Raw genomic sequence first — 16,232 nt, forward strand, 5'->3', positions numbered from 1 at the left:
GGTAGGGAAGTGGGCATGAATACTAATGCACTTGGGCTGGCTGCGGTTTGTAATCCTGTGTGCATGTGTGGTGGCATTCCTGACGCTGAAGAAAACTGCGTGTCTGATGGAAGCTGAGGGAATCAGCCTCTGTGCACTTAAAAGGGTTTCAAAGTAGTCAGCAGTTTTCCCCCTTTTTAATTGTCAACCAAAAAGCCGGCGGGAAGATGCGTATAAGCGATTCCAGCGTGCTCATGGCACAGCTTCCCACAAAACGGGAGCGCTCTGGTCGCTGCTGGTGCTGCTGGAGGCTTGACTTCCCCCTGTTCCTGTTCCCGCTCCTGTTCCCGCTCCCACTCCTGCTCCTGCTTGTCACGCCCGTGGCCCCCAGCCCCTGGTCTGCAGCCCCCGCCCCACGCGAGCCCCTTGTTTTCTCCCCTTTAACAAACACCTCGTCGGCTGCGGGGCAGCTGCCAGGCGAGGGCTGTTCCCCAGGCCCTCGCAATGGCTCAAACAGCTTTAACTCCCGTGGTCGTTAATACAGTTAACGACTTCGGTCTTACGTTTTGGCGCTTCCCAAAGGTCTTTCTGACCTCCAGCCGTACGCCTCGGCGGTTTGAGGATGCGATGGCAGGATGCACGGCCCCTTTTTTCTCCTGCTCTTTATCGAACCCTGACGCTTCAGTCATCCCTGCCCCTCGTGGGTTTTGGCAAGGGCACTCGCTACCATAATGTCATTCAGAAGTATTCCAGGGAAACAGTGGGAAACTCTGTACCAAATACCAACATGCTTGTGTTGGTTGTAATTTGTAATTGTTCGTATGTGTTCCTCCCTGCTAATCCCCTTGCTGAAATTCATTATGGAGAGACAGTAACACACACTCAGAGAGCTGTGCTGAAGGCAGAATGACTTGGCCAAGGAAAGTAGCTATTGTTTTATGATTAAAGGAAGGGATTATACTGGGATTTCCTTGAACAAGGAAAGTCGCTGCCCTACTTTTATTGCTTGTAACAAGGGGATAATAATTACTCTCCATTATAAAACACCTCCAGATCTTGCGATGAAAGATTTGTGGTAGGGCTGTGTGGCATTCAGGCTTGATTATCTTAAATGGCCTGGAGTTGTGCAAACTAAGATTTCTCTGCCTTATCTTATTTCTCCTACTGGGGCTCAACCCCTGCCGAGGCTGTGGAAGAAACGCCCTTTCTCTGAGCTGGGTGTCTGACATGAGATTTTCCTCTGGAAGAGCCAGTACCAGTAGTCACCCGTCCCATGATGTGTGCCCTCTCCGGGAGCGGCGCCCAACCGCCTGGGGATTTTGTCCGGGCTGGGGAGGATGAGCGGGCACGACGGGAAGGACAGAGGCCGGCCGGTGCCGGAGCGGCCGAGGGAAGCGGAGCTCAGCGCGGGGGTCGAGCCGCCAGCTGGCTGCCACCCCCTGCTCCTCCAGCACGTCACTTCTTCCCGCGCCACTGCCGTCCCCTCGCAAGGAGAGCTACGAGAGAACAACTGAGCTTTGTAACAGAGGTCGCTGGGGACTCGCTGTTTGTTTGGTTTTGACGCTCGCTGCTGGGTCGCATGGGCCGAGATGGCTGTGAAGGAGAGGAGCGCTGGTATGTGGTCTCTGATTAAAAAAAGAAAAACTACGAGGCATTTCCTCAAGTGTCCCAAGTGGCATCTCCTGGCTCAGCTGGTTTTTGAAGCATCCAACTGCCACCAGCTCCAGGATGGTGATTTCAGTGTAATCAGAGTTGAATCTGTTTCCACTCAAAGTGGAAAAATAAATAAGACTCAGTTTAGAAACAAAATAGTCCATGTAAAATTTGATTTTTGATACCATATCTCCCTGAGCATGTTTGCTTTTCAACATATCTAATTTGAGACAGCTCTGCATTTCACAACGTTACCCCTCTGGAGTTAACCTCTCCCCTAAGATATAGTTCGTTGCCACTGTTGTTCATTAAGATTTGGTGGAAATGTACCCTTATTTCTTCGTACCTTCTTATTTTTTTACATAGGTGGATTTTTTTTCCCCCCATGCTACTGCGATTCGCTTTACTAAAACAATACTCCCAGCAAAGGAAAATCACGGGTTGAATTGGAATTGCAAGAGGTGGTCAGTTAATCCACAGATTATTGACACGGTGGACCAGAAATGCCTCAAAGGCACCATTACAGTCCCTGGTGTCCGTACGCATTTAGGGAGCCTTAATCCACGGATTACAGGTCCGTAAATGCTCCTGCCCTCCCAGTTGCAGCCGGTCCTGCCAACGGGAGCTGCCACGTCAAGCCGGCCGCGGTGCTACACAGAAAAAATTTCTCTCTGAAATCCACGGAAACACACCCTGTGTCCCTGTCGGGGCTGTGTTTGTTGTCCCCCCCCAGGTTCCGCAGGGAAAGGCTTTGGGCTGGTGCGCGTCCCCGGCGGGGGGGCTGTGGGGGCTGCGTGGGCCCAGCTCCCAGCGAGGCTCCCGCAGCCCTGCGTGGCCCAGGCTTTTCCCCAGGCACCAGGCAGGACCAGACAACAAGTTTTCAAGAGCAATGCTTTTTTTTTTTTTTTTTAAAAAAAAACCCAAACCAAAAAAAAAAAAAAAACAACAAAAAAACACAACAAAACCCAAATGAAAAGCATACCAAACTAGGTGTGCTTTTCTGGGCCCTTCAGGGAATAGTAAGTATTAAATGGCAGGCCTTCACTTTTCCCCTCTGGTCTCCCCCTAAACAAACAAACCGAGCAGCTCCCAGTAAATACTTAAAATTTCAAAGGCATTATTTTCCCTTGTTTGCACATTAAAAATAACTAATTGTATTACAATGAAAATTGGTAGGCGCTTTTAAAGGCCTCTGTTGCTGAGGTGATAACTCTGTATGCTGAGGTGCATATATTTGTGTTCGATATCTCTGGAAATGAAGTGTATAATGGAAAAGCTCACAGGCTCTTTATTTGCAGTGCACTATAATAAGTCACAGAATTCACACAGTGCCCTTTTATTTCCGAAGCTGGACTTAAATCACATCAATAAATCTACAGACTTATTATGAGATGCAGCATGGGTAATGTAAACAACCAAAAAAAAAAACCCAACACACCAGAGTTTAAAAATAGGACATAAGGAGGAAAAAAAGTTAACCATCCATACAATAAAAAGAGAAGAAATGCAACACAAAAGCACTGTGGCAGGCAGTGCCTTGAAATTATCCTCACTAAATTACAGTCATGCACTTTCCACTCTCTGTAATTAAGCATTAGGGTTTATTTATTCCAGATGCATTTGCTTCGAGTAAACCCAGATCTTTTTGTTTTGTTATTGTAAATCCTTTACAGGTCTCTTTGACCTGCAGACAGTTGAGCCTCAAAGCAAATAATTTCCATAGATCAAGACACTTGAAGATGACTTGTGAGTCGTACTGGCATTGCACATGGTGAATCAATATACTCTTGCTCCCTTTTTTCAGGGCATAGATATATCTGGTGATGTTGAGTCTTCCTATGAGTGCACGGGTCTGTGTGAAGTGAATGTGCAGTGAAACCCAAACAGGAGCACACAAGTGCTTTGACCCCAAGCAGCCAAGGAAAATGGATTCTTGGCTTGTTGGGTGGGATTTCTGTGATGGGATGTAAGCGGGGAGCCTCTGATACCTCACGGGGTACAACCTGTGCAACTGCTATATTTTGCTGGAAAAAAAATGGCTTGCTTAGGGCAGACAGAAAATACTGTAGGCTTGATTGGCGAAATCAGAAATGGGGTGATTTTATCTGCCCCAGAGGTTGCCTGTTTCTGGCTTTGGTTGAGGATGTTGTCCTCTGACTCGGAACCTAAGCCGCTTGCAGATCCCGTTATCCTCGCCATTTCTGCTTGTAATTGCAGTTTACCTAGATATTTGCAAGCCTTTCATAGAGATGAAGCTATGCAATGGTCTTAAAGGCTGGACAGGGGACTTGCATACGTGGGATTTTGGAAAGGTCGGGTAAGGCTCATTGCCTGAGTGGAAATCATTAAAAAGGAATGAATTGTAATCATCATAAAATCTATGATCCAATTTAATGATATTTGTCATGAATGTGCTTATAGCACAAATTTATAAAATGGCCAGACTGCCACTTTTGTTTATTTATACTTTCTGAAGGAAAAGAAAAAACAACTCTGGCAAGATGATAAATTTTGAGGTGTTTAAAACAATTTATATCCCGCTTCAAATGTAGATCATGCATTTTGTTGATCTGTTTAGATAAGTACATACAGGTTCATTAAGTAAACCTTTTCTGAGGTGCGGCTGTGGCTACTGGAGTGTTTGTGCAGCCCAGGAGCCGCTCACCCCGGGGACAGGGCCACTGCTTCCAGGTTAAAATAAAAGGACACCCTGGCCAGCTGCCCTGGCCCTGCTCAGCCTGCCGGGGCTCGGCGGCCGGAGGGCAAAAGTGGGTGGCCCCGTCCAGCTGGAAGTGGGGCTGGGAGCGGAGCAGCCCTCCCTGGGAGGAGATGGGGCCCCCCTGGATGCTCCCTGCTCACAGCCTGGCTCCCCAGATGGGTCGAGAAAAGGAAGAAAAAAATACACTTTTTTTTTTTTTTTCTTTTCTTTTGGAAATGAAAGAATATACAAGCAAGGCATGTTCTCTCAAGGACGTTGTTGAGTGTGGCTCTTGTTGCTGGCCCAGAGCCGCTGGCGTCTGCGTGTGCCCCCCTGGGCCCGCCAGCTGCGGCGGGTTTTTACCTTTCAGTTCGTGCCGCGCGGTGGTTGCTGCGTTGGGATCTCCTTCCCCTCTCGCAGTGCCGGGAAGGTCGGCGTCCTGCCGCGGCCGGGCTGGCGAGCGAGCCCGTTCCCCCCAGCCCGGGTGCGACCTCCCGGGGACCAGGGGTGCCAGCTTTGTCCTGAACCCACCGCGCTGGCCGTGCTCCGCACCCTGCGGGGCAGAGCAGCAGGTTCGCCTTCGCACTCGGGTTTAAGGCTCGGTTCAGAGTTTGGGGAAAAAGCAAGAGGTAGGGCTGGGCCATTAGAGGGCACTTTTGCAATCCTGGAGAAGGAAAACGGTGCTTATTATTTCACTTAGGACTGTTTATTTTGGCGCTCTCTTAAATTCAGTGATAAACAGCAGGCAAATCCCTCCAGTCAGCAGGAGTATATCAATAAAATATTGACTCAGAGTTTAAAAGAAAAGAAAACAAGGCGAACTTGTAGAAAAGGGAATAAAAAGCATTTAGGAGGTGGCACAGTCTGGAGAATAAAAAAATCACACAACGTATTTCACGTAATTTGCATGGCTTTACAGCGTAGCACTTAGGCCTCAGCTTGTACCTGGCTTCTAAAAATGAAACCGGCTCAGAGCTCGGCACACTGAAACAAGAAAATCGTCTGTTGGAGGATTCCGAGGACTAGGTGGGACAGCACAAATTCACATGCTCACATCTAGCAAGTGCATTTTCTGAGGGACTCCGTCAAAGTCATTGCCCAGTGGTGAACTTGCCCAGAAAGAAACACGGGATGAATAAATGATTTTTTTGTTTTCCTCTTGATGGTTTGAGTGAGTAAACTATAGAGGATTTAGCTTTAAAGTCTGCCAAATTATAATGACTACGCTGCAAAAAATAAAATCTGTTTATTAACTGGTGTGAAAGGGTGATGTGACTCTGGCAGCACGATTTCCAAAAACTGTGAGGGAGTTTTAGATGCCTCTTTGCTATTGAGGTGTCCCGCTCTTGGAATTGTTGTGCATGAAAATCGGGCCCATTTGAAGCCTCTGAGGTTGGATGTGTGAAAATGAAAGCGCTCAGAATCCTATTTGCCTGTTAAGGAACAAAGATTAGAAAGCTTTTTTTGTTTTTTTTTTTTTTTTTACAGTAATAGTTGATAACTTTGCCAGGCTATTTCATATATGGGATGGGCTGGTGCTGCCTGCCCAGGCTGGGCAGGAATTGCAGAACTAACCTTAATGTGTCTTTTCTAGTTATTTTTAAGCCGAAATGCTTTTACAATTAGATAAAGAAATCAGAGACAAATCTGTACCTTGACACTACACCGCGATTGTTAATGGGGACAGAAACGCTGCCTATGAGAGTTTCTTAAGTAAATTAGCTAGTGAAATTATTTAAGAAGTGAAGCTTAGCCTGGGTAGTCCTATAATCAAAAATAGTTTATTTTAATAGGGGTTACACTGCACTGGAGCTGACTATGGGACTACACAGGATCGCGATTTCAAGGGGTTCATGTGGAGGACGCTGTCTGCAGAAAGTGTCAGAGTTCCTTACCTAACCAAATAGCTGCTGTAACTGTTGTGATTAAGTTGGAAAGAATTTCTTCCCTGTTGGCCAACGATAATACTTGAAAAATCAATAAACAGCATGTTAGAGCACACGAAACTCATCCTGCTTTGTGTGAGAGGAGGTTTCTGCTGACTCTGGTGACTCAAGTCAGCAAGTATTTTGACTTACGATCTTTGCTCCAAAAGGTCAGATGTCATTAGCTTTGCTGATAAGTATCAACACTTCAGTCTGAATTCGAGGAAATATGTCTGCTGTCATCAAAGGCAAAGTCAGGACCTGGTTGGGATAAATTTTGACAAACGCTGGGAAAGCTAAATCGAGATTTAACTTGAAGTAGCAATTGCACGTCTTAGGTAAAGCCCTTTACTCCTTTCCCTTCCGTGGGGCAGAGCACTGCGGTAATCTGTTAGTAAAACATTCCAAACAATAACGAAGCACACAATTTGTGACCCGTGAGCACCGGAAACGAAGACATTACAAGCCCTGCAACCAGGGAGCCGCGGCTGTGCGTTGCCGTTGCCAGGTTATCGCCAACTCAGTAAGGGCACAGCCTTCTCCAACTACGAAACAGCTCTGGGCAGCCTCGGCACAGGCAGGGCCGCCCTGCAAGACGGCGGGGCCCGCGACGGGCGAGCTCGCCACGGGGCTGCCCGGCACGCCTGCCGCTCGCTCGCAGGGCGTGCGGGGAGCCTCCGCGGCATCCCTGCCCGCCTGGGACATCGCAGCGGGGGAAACTCTGCCAGGTGAAGCTCAAGCATTCGCTTTCATCTGTCCTGTGGTTTTCCACTCCGGAAGGGGAAGATCTGGTGGCAAATACCGGAATACAGGGCAGGCCGGGGAGGGAGAAAGCTGAGGAAGGAGTAGCAGCCCTTGGTGTGAGGGAGGATGGAATTGCATCCTGGAGAGGGAGTTTTCAGTGAGCGTCCATCGTGGCTTACGGTCACTTTGGGGTTCACTATGTATTTTCTCTTCCCTCTTGTGTCATCACTTTCAGTGAGAAAACAGAGATGAAGGACAGGGACCGAGCTGAACAGCACAAGCTGGAGAAAGCAGTAGGAAGTGGGATGGGAATGAGCTGAGGTAACGGGGCCAGGGACAGCGGAGAGGAGGGGAGGGGGTGAGCGGGGGGGAACTTGCACCTTTGATGGAAGGAGCAGTTAGATAATGATGTTAGAGGAAGCAATATGAGGGCAAATGAGCCTTGCTGGTGTCAGGAGACCCGCTGTCCTGCCTGTGGGTGTTTGTGTTTAGCTGTACCGGGAGCAGGACAGACTGTGGGACAGGCAGGTGCTGCAGCATCCTCTCTGCACCCGGTGGAAGCGGGGGCTAGAGGCAGCAGGGAGAGGGAGGGGTTGGGGAAGATTTTGTCAGAAGCTTGGAAGTAAAAAAGAGGACAAGACCCCATTGCTGCCTGCTGTGAATTCCCGTGTTTGGGATGCTGGTGCCTGGAGGGAGCTTCAGCAGGGACGTGGTGATGGTGAGAGGGGCAGAGGCTGGCAGGCTGCTGGCCATCAGCCTCCGTGAAGGGGAGAGTGGGAAGGGGCACGCAGGGATTTGGGGGCTGCCGGGGAGTGGGTCTTGCTGAAAGCTCCCAAAGGGCCAGAGCGGGTGGGCTAGGGCGAGGAGGAGGAGGGTCTTGTGCTGGGACTGCACCAGCCTCCAGTGGCTCCTCTGGGATTTTTGGAAGGTAAAGCCATGGGAGGGAGAAGGAGGCGGCTGCCAAGGCTTCCCTCAGGGGTGCCGGTTTATACTGTCATGAAGCGCTTGAAGGGGAAGAACAATTTTATTATGGCTTAGACTACATCATGCCACTTCTCAAGGAGCTTTGTATTACTATTTTTACATAAAATTTTAGAGAAAAGTCAAGTGGAGAGGAAAACAAAAGACCAATCTCAACAGCAGAGTTGATTGTAAAGGTAAAAACAAAGAGTTTGTTATAAAGCCACAGTCAACACAGCGCAGCATGAGGAGCAGTGCATGACTGCACATTCAGCCAAGTAACAAGGTAAAACTGCTCCTGCCAGCTCAGCTTTTTCTCATGCTTTTCCCCAAAGCCAGGGGCTAACACAGTTTAGGTAATGGCCTAAACTTCTTTTTTTCTAATTTTAAAAAATATTATCATTTAGCAATTTAAACTCACTATGCTCATACCAGAAATGGGCTTCGTTTACCCCCTACCACCACCCCATACCAGAGCCATTAGAGATGAGATCATCTACTGTACTGAAAGGATATTTCCAGCCTGTCTCACTGTATATGTTAGGGTAGTCATTACTGACCTAGTTGTAGACATAATAATGAAAGGCTGAGATTATGAATTATTATGCCTAATTTGTAAGGGATTCTCTGCTTTTGTGTTTTGCAATTCCCATCAGGTTTGAGGATTAAGCTCTGCTGAATTGCATGCTAATACCAAGGTGCTTTGAGTATGTGTGGGCTTATATCACATGTTTTCCTAATTCACTATTTTTATAAGGAACAATTTCACTGGAAATATTTACTTTTCAAAGGACTGTTGGAAGCCCGACCAACATCTCCGAAGGAAGGTGAAGTCGATGTACCCTCCATCTGCTCTGTGCTTACTCTAGCTCCCATGGCCCGCGAGCTCTATTTCTGCTACAGCAAAACATCAAACTGTAGCTCTACCAAAGCATGTGGAAGGCTTTTGCTCTTTGTTAATAAGATGGAGAGATACCAATTTGCAGCCAGTGCGCGGGTTTGCTTTCAAGTACAGTTCAAGATGGAAAAATCGTATTTCCATACTTTATCCAAGAGCTGTGACGATGCGAGCTTAGCCCTTACGATACGTATTCCTAGTGCTTGTGCAGCACTACGGTGAAGGTGCCTGCAGAACATAAAGTGCACGTGACGTTGCTATAGGTACGCCCGCGTTTCCGCGGTAAATCAGCCCACAGGAGCCACGCGAGTTTGCAGCTAGCCGAGGCAGCGACCGCGTGCCGCGAACAAAGCGGTGCTTCGCCGCGCCGCCGCCCACCAGCGTGGGACGAGCTGCCCGTGGCGCAGCCCTCCTCAGGTGGGACCCCCTGTCGTTGCTGTAGGATGCTGCTGCTGCTGCTGCTGCCGCTGCTGCTGCTGCCGCTCAGCTCCAGGCCCCAGAAGTTACCGACCAGAGATGAGGAGCTCTTCCAAATGCAGATCCGGGACAAAGCATTTTTTCATGATTCGTCAGTCATCCCAGATGGAGCTGAAATTAGCAGCTACCTCTTCCGAGACACCCCTAAAAGGTATTTCTGTCCAGCTGAAGGGAGGAAGTTGTACTTTGAAGATACTAGCTTTATCTGCTGGGGGTTTTGAAATAAAAATCGGATCCAAACCAGAACAATACAAATGCCAGCGCTCTCTCTGGTGAAGTAACTATGCGAAATTCCATCCCAATCTGTCCTTCCTGGCTGAGGGTCTATCCAATTTATTTGATTTCTGGGATAAGCGCAGAGCTCCCACAGACGGCTGAAGTTCCCTGAAGTGGGGCCACTAACCATGTCTGGAGGCAAAGGGAGCGGGAAGGAAATGAGAAACTACAGGGTTACCCCACCACACTTGTCTCTCTTCATTATTTCATATTGTGCTTTAAAGAAGCAGCGTAAGCCAGTCTGGTCTGAACTCCCCACTTCCCAAGCTCGGCCCTGTGGGTTAGAAAATACTGAGGCTGGAATGGGGAAGAACCTGAGGCTCCAAAGAGTTCAGGGCAGATCAGCATTGCCACCTTCCTACCACACACCTCCTTCAGCCTTCATCGGTGAGAAACATTTTACAGTAAATGATGTGAAGTGCTTGGGGGGATGCGAGAGGACGTCTGAATGCGTATGCATCTACATGTGCTTCTAGGGACCTTACCTGGACATAGCATAAAATGTGTGTCCTGCTTATGTAAAGCATATCCCTAAATTCCAGGAAGGATCCCATTTCCCTCATTAATGCCTTTGTGATCATTTATACTGTAAATAATGTTGGGGGAAAAAAGTGAAGCTGATGGAGGGGAGGGCAGGAGGCCAGAAACCCCTCTGATGTGTCTTGACAAGGAAAGTGTGAACTCTGCACCAACGTGTTAGTGGGGGGACTCTGCTCCCCTCCCTTCCTCTCCTTAGCTCTTGCCTACCCACCTTTCTATGCTCCCTCTGCACACCTGTAAGTTAGGCTTTTGTCTCTGTTGCCCCACCAAGATCCACCTCGATCATGTCAAGTCAGTCCCGGTCAGTTGGCTGCCTTTAGGGTTTATTGACGTATGGGTCTGTTAACCTTCCCCTAGGTATTTCTTTGTGGTTGAAGAGGACAACACTCCCTTAGCAGTGACAGTGACGCCATGTGATGCCCCTCTGGAGTGGAAACTGAGCGTGCAAGAGCTCCCAGAGGAAGCCAGTGGAGAAGGTTCAGGTAACAAACCATCAGCGACTTCCCTTGTGCCTCAGAGACCTGCTTTTCTGCTGGATTCAAAGCCCCTCAAGCCAGTCCGGGTGTGACGCTGAGTCTTGCAGCAGGCCCATCTTTATGATCTCCTGCTGTTTGGATCTTCAGCCCCAGTCCTGCTGTTGTGCAGGAAACTGGCAGCAGGTAGCAACATGACAAGGAAAAGGTCTGTAAAAAAGTAAAAGCTGAGGTTTCAGTTACAGCGTGCACTGGATGCCACCACAACAAACTGTTTGCCCAGAGTAACTCGGTTTCACAGGCGCTTTGCTGTGAGCTGTGTCCACAAGAGAAGAACTGCAGAGAGAGACAGGGCTGGCGTGGGAGCAGGGCTGAGCTCGCCCCTTTGAGGGGAGTTGCCTGTAGACATGGAGCTTATTTGGGAATAGCTGTATAACTGCTACAGAAGAGAGAAAAGGTCTTTGGCTTCCAGAGCCTCTCACAAAAGTGCTAAAATGCTATACACACCATGTTGTATGGTATGCACACCTTTGGCCCCCGCTGTATTTAGGCACAAGATTTTAGCATGAGTCAGAGGGCCAAAGCTAAGGGCCCAAGTCCGGAAACAGGCAGTGGAGTCAGTTCCCAGTGGGGAACTGTATGGCATCTCCAAGTTGGGTGCTTGAAGTACTTTAGTGGGAGGTATTAGTTACCATTCACGAGACTCCATTAATACTGGTCAGGTGCAATTTTGTTTGCATTTGGTTTTAACCTGAGCGCCAAACCAATTTCCCTCTCTGATTTGAGAGAAATATTGATTACATCTTCCTCAGAAGAGAAAACCTTCCTCTTTCACTTCACTTCTTTATTTTGTGTAGAAGCGTCTGTTAGAGTTTTATTTTCTGATATTCGCAGATTGTGCCTGTACAAATGTTTTTCTCTGCTTGTAATCTAGGTGAACCAGAACCTCTTGAGCAACAGAAACAGCAGATTACTAATGAGGAAGGGACAGAGCTGTTCTCTTACAAAGGCAATGATGTTGAATACTTTGTGTCCTCTAGTTCCCCATCTGGTTTGTACCAGCTAGATCTGCTGTCGACAGAGAAAGATACACATTTTAAAGTGTATGCAACCACTACTCCAGAGTCAGACCAACCTTATCCTGAATTACCTTATGACCCCAGAATCGATGTCACTTCTCTGGGACGTACAACAGTGACCCTGGCGTGGAAACCAAGTCCCACTGCCTCCTTACTGAAACAGCCAATTCAGTATTGCATAGTCATCAATAAAGAACACAATTTCAAAAGCCTCTGTGCTGTTGAAGCCAAGCTCAGTTCTGATGATGCCTTCATGATGGCTCCAAAACCAGGTCTGGATTTCAGTCCGTTTGACTTTGCCCACTTTGGCTTTCCCTCAGACAACAACTCTGGCAAAGAACGCGGTTTCTTAAAATCATCATCAAAGTTTGGGCGCCAAACATCCTCAAAGCCGAGAGTTGACCTGCACAAAGTTTGTATTGGGAACAAGAACATCTTCACAGTGTCTGACCTGAAGCCCGATACGCAGTACTACTTTGACATGTTTGCAGTAAATACCAACACTAACATGAGCACCGCATACGTTGGCACCTTTGCCAGAACAAAGGAGGAGGCTAAGCAGAAAACAGTCGAACTGAAGGACGGCAAAGTTACAGATGTATTCATCAAGAGAAAGGGAGCCAAATTTCTACGGTTTGCTCCTGTTTCATCTCACCAAAAAGTCACCTTCTCTGTTCATTCATGCCTAGACGCGGTTCAGATCCAAGTGAGAAGAGATGGAAAACTTCTTTTGTCTCAAAATGTGGAGGGTGTGCGGCAGTTCCAGCTTCGGGGCAAAGCAAAAGCTAAATACCTCATTAGGCTGAAAGGAAGCAAAAAAGGTGCTTCTATGCTGAAGATCCTGGCTACAACAAGGCCTAACAAGCAGTCATTTCCTTCTCTTCCTGAAGATACGCGAATCAAAGCCTTCGACAAACTCCGCACGTGTTCTTCAGTCACAGTGGCGTGGCTGGGCACACAGGAGAGAAACAAATTCTGCATCTACAAAAGGGAAGTGGATGACAATTACAGTGAAGAGCAGAAGAAAAGAGAACATAACCAGTGCTTGGGTCCAGATACGAGGAAGAAATTGGAAAAGGTTCTCTGTAAATACTTCCACAGCCAGAACATCCAGAAAGCAGTGACCACAGAGACAATCAGAGGCCTGCAGCCTGGTAAGTCCTACCTGCTGGACGTTTACGTGATAGGGCACGGCGGGCAGTCTGTGAAATATCAGAGCAAATTGGTGAAAACGAGGAAGTTCTGTTAGTGCCCCTGTACATAGAAATATATGGAACTCCGGTCTGAACATTATTCTACTTCCAAGTATACAGATTGACTACTTGCACAGCTGAGAAGTTGTGACCTGTATTTGTACTGTGTAGAAAAGATATCAACTTGTATATTTATGTTTACATAATTGTTTGGAGGAACTGAGGCTGGTGCTTTCCAGTAGCATCTGGCAGCGGTACTATCATGTGTCCAGTGACCCACATGTGATGCTCAGTAGATGTCCAAGGTAGCAGGAAACCTCGAAGGAACTGGCACTCCTTTGCTTCCATATTGCATGAACTGCTTCTAAATTATTTTATACTTAAAAGGCTGAGATACATCATTTGTCCACCTTGTTATTCACACAGAAAACTCACAGACATACACCCTTTCTCTCAGTGTAGATGGTAGGGTTTCTGTAAATTATTTTATAGAGTCTTGTTTTAAATGTTTATGTTTCTATGACTGTAAACTATTAAAATATCTTCCCAATAAAATACAGATCTAAACTAAGTATTAACTGGTCTGCACATGAAGCAGTTTCATTGCTAATGTAAATTCTTACCTAGCTGATTTTCATGTTTAAATACTGTATGTATTTCATGTACAAAGTTGCCATAACGTTATATTCCTGTACATAAAATTAAAAATATTAGATTATATATTGTTTTCTTTTTTTCTGGAGATTCTAAGGGGGCAAACGGACTTGGGGACAGAAGAGGCATGCTGAAACTCAAACTGAATTCAGTTAGGACCTGCCCCCTTGTTGTTGTTCTTCATCTTTTTGGCCAAGGTGACTGAAGTCCAGTAGAATTCCTGATGTTACAGTCAGTTAAATTCTGCAAGGGCACGCAGGCCACTGGAGGAGGGGTATTTATGGCATACTCAGGGTCTACAGTGATACAAGCACTAAAGGAGCAGGACAGCACGGAGGAGCTTCACTTGTCCCAGGTGAGAATGGATCCTGTTTTGTCATGGTTGCAGGTGCCACCAGCATGTCACAAGGAACTCACAGTCTGAGTTAGAGAGACCATACAATTCAAACAAATAACACGCCAGAGAACCAGTTGTTATTTTTCCTAGATTATCATTGAAAACATTTGCTTTCTGGATGCTGCTGGTTTTGACCGCAGTAATAATAAGCTGAGAGGATTCTTTTTATTTTTTTCCGTTGACAAGAATGGTTGTGCTAAGAAAAAAACATGCACTTTCATTTAAATTGCAGTTATTTCCATTGTGTAGATTTCTTTAAAATATTAAATGTCTGGATCTCATCTTTTCTAAATTTTCTTATTTGTTTTTCCACGTCACGTTCATTGACTCAAAAACTTGTATAGAGCTGCTCAATGGAAAACACACTTCCAAGAAGCAACTAGACCAGCCCCATTTCAAGCAGCTAAGAGCAAGATATATACTGCCTCAGTCCCACTGTTGTAGTATAGGTTGGGGCCTCAGGACAGGCAACTGAGACCTTTTTTTCTCAGTCCTATTGTATGTATCAGCCCGCAGCACTCAGGCAGTGGATGTCAGTGCTTATTCAAAGATGGTCTCTGTCTCTTACTTAGGTTCCTGTCCACAAAATGTCTCACTGATGGGACTTTGGCACTTACAGCCCCCTTGGGGCTCTGAAGATACACGCGGAGAAACTGAGGTATGAAGGCAAGGGGCCAAAGCTCACATTAAAGCAGATTCCTTTTAGGCTGCTCACAGGGTAGACAGGAACTCTCCATCCCTGCAGAGGTGAGCTCCAGTTTTCCTTGGCCCCACAGTGCTGAGCTCTTCAAGTTGTCCTTTCTGCTGCCCCCAGCACATTTCAGTTTGCAGACTGGTGGGCAGCAGCAGGGTTTCGGGGCTGCGTGTGCTCCCACGCTGTTCCACATGCTGACTTTGATGTGATGATTCTCCAAGAAAAAGGCAGGTACCATATGAAGACTGATCAGAAGCTGCCTGCTATGGTTAATGTAATTGTATAATAAACCAAATGACTGAAATTTAGATTTCTCCAGAGATGTTCTCCTCATTTGAAAACATCTCTCTGATTTCTTAAAGCAAATGGCTTCAGTAACACACGCCTGCTAGATTACCGTGCCAGGGTGTAGGTGAGCAGTAGATGGCTACAGCTGGGAATCCCTCAAAAATGGGACTGTGGTAGCAGTGTTAGATCACCAGTTGCCAGGAAGATACTTTCCCTGCCTGTCACTGTCCAAAAAGCTACAGAATCCTCCAGTTAAAGGCAACACTTGCAATTTTTAAGCATTTCTCTGTTCACTGCTGCCATTTCTGTGGGGAACGGTACCCCTTCCATTGGCCTATTACGATGTTTACTTGAAAACATATGTTTCATCACCATTCCAACTCTATTTGCTCCCTTTAGCCAGATTTCTCTGGATAGTCATCCAGCTCATTTGGCTTTTCTGCCTGCTAACCACTTGTGTTTGCAGTATGTGACAAAATGAAAAAAACCCTCAAGATGCGTGCATCATCCATTTCTGAATACTACATTTACAAAGAAAAATGTCACAGTATTTGTCTTTATTCCCACTGGAATTCTTATTTTCCCAAACAACTAACTCTATTTAGTCTTCTGGATGAAACCGAGACCATACTAGTATCACATCTAATCATTCTGCTATTATTCAGCTCTTAAGGGAGACAAGTGGAGCTGAGTGAGACAGTTCTTATGATGAAGAAGGATGGAATAAAAATAAAGGCACCAGTCTTTATACAGTGCAACTATAAGTCACCCTTAAGTGGGAGGTGACTGAAGTGGGTATTAAATAGGTAAAAAAGTAAAATAGTAAAAGCTCCAGACAGAATGTTTGTGAAGCACAGCGTCCACATAAGGAGTCACAGCATGGGTGAGCAAAGAGCTCTGCTCGTGCCCCGTTGCTGCCAGTCAGCCTGGCCGTGAATGCAGTTCAGACTGCATGTGTCTTCATCCCCTGGCTTACCTCATCATCAGTTTACAGCTGTCTACTGAGAAACAAAACAAATCTACAGACTCATTTCACGTGAGCCACAGAACAACAGTAACGGTGAACTCCTGCCCTATACTGGGTCTGACTTAGTCACAGATCTGGATCCCATTATTAATCCACTGTCACATTTGTATTCCTAGTTTCACATCAAAACACATATGAAAAACTTCTTAAAGAATATAATAGATGGATATTTGGTATAAAAGGTCAACAAAAGCTGGTATATCAAATACATATACATATATATATATAATATGTAAAAGGTTTTTTAAGCACAAGGCTGGAGACGTAATTAAAATAG

General features: G+C 46.6%; 1 protein-coding gene across 5 annotated transcripts in view; it reads left to right on the forward strand.

The window, feature by feature from the left end:
• The window catches only part of NDNF (neuron derived neurotrophic factor), a 42,445-nt gene extending 28,830 nt beyond the window's left edge, over window positions 1–13,615 (forward strand). For 4 of the 5 annotated variants that reach the window (XM_032997813.2, XM_032997812.2, XM_032997816.2 and 1 more), the window contains exons 2-4: window positions 9,300–9,485; window positions 10,508–10,632; window positions 11,558–13,615. In XM_032997813.2, coding sequence (XP_032853704.1) covers window positions 9,301–9,485; window positions 10,508–10,632; window positions 11,558–12,951 — 1,704 coding nt within the window. In that variant the 5' untranslated portion in view covers window position 9,300 and the 3' untranslated portion in view covers window positions 12,952–13,615. Of the gene's footprint in view, window positions 1–8,000; window positions 8,246–9,299; window positions 9,486–10,507; window positions 10,633–11,557 lie in introns of those variants that run through there. The other variant, XM_032997814.2, reaches the window with a different exon arrangement.
• Window positions 13,616–16,232: the final 2,617 nt, after the last annotated feature.

This window comes from Tyto alba, unplaced genomic scaffold, assembly GCF_018691265.1.
Source record: "Tyto alba isolate M040663 unplaced genomic scaffold, T.alba_DEE_v4.0 Super-Scaffold_23, whole genome shotgun sequence".
NCBI lineage: Eukaryota > Metazoa > Chordata > Aves > Strigiformes > Tytonidae > Tyto > Tyto alba.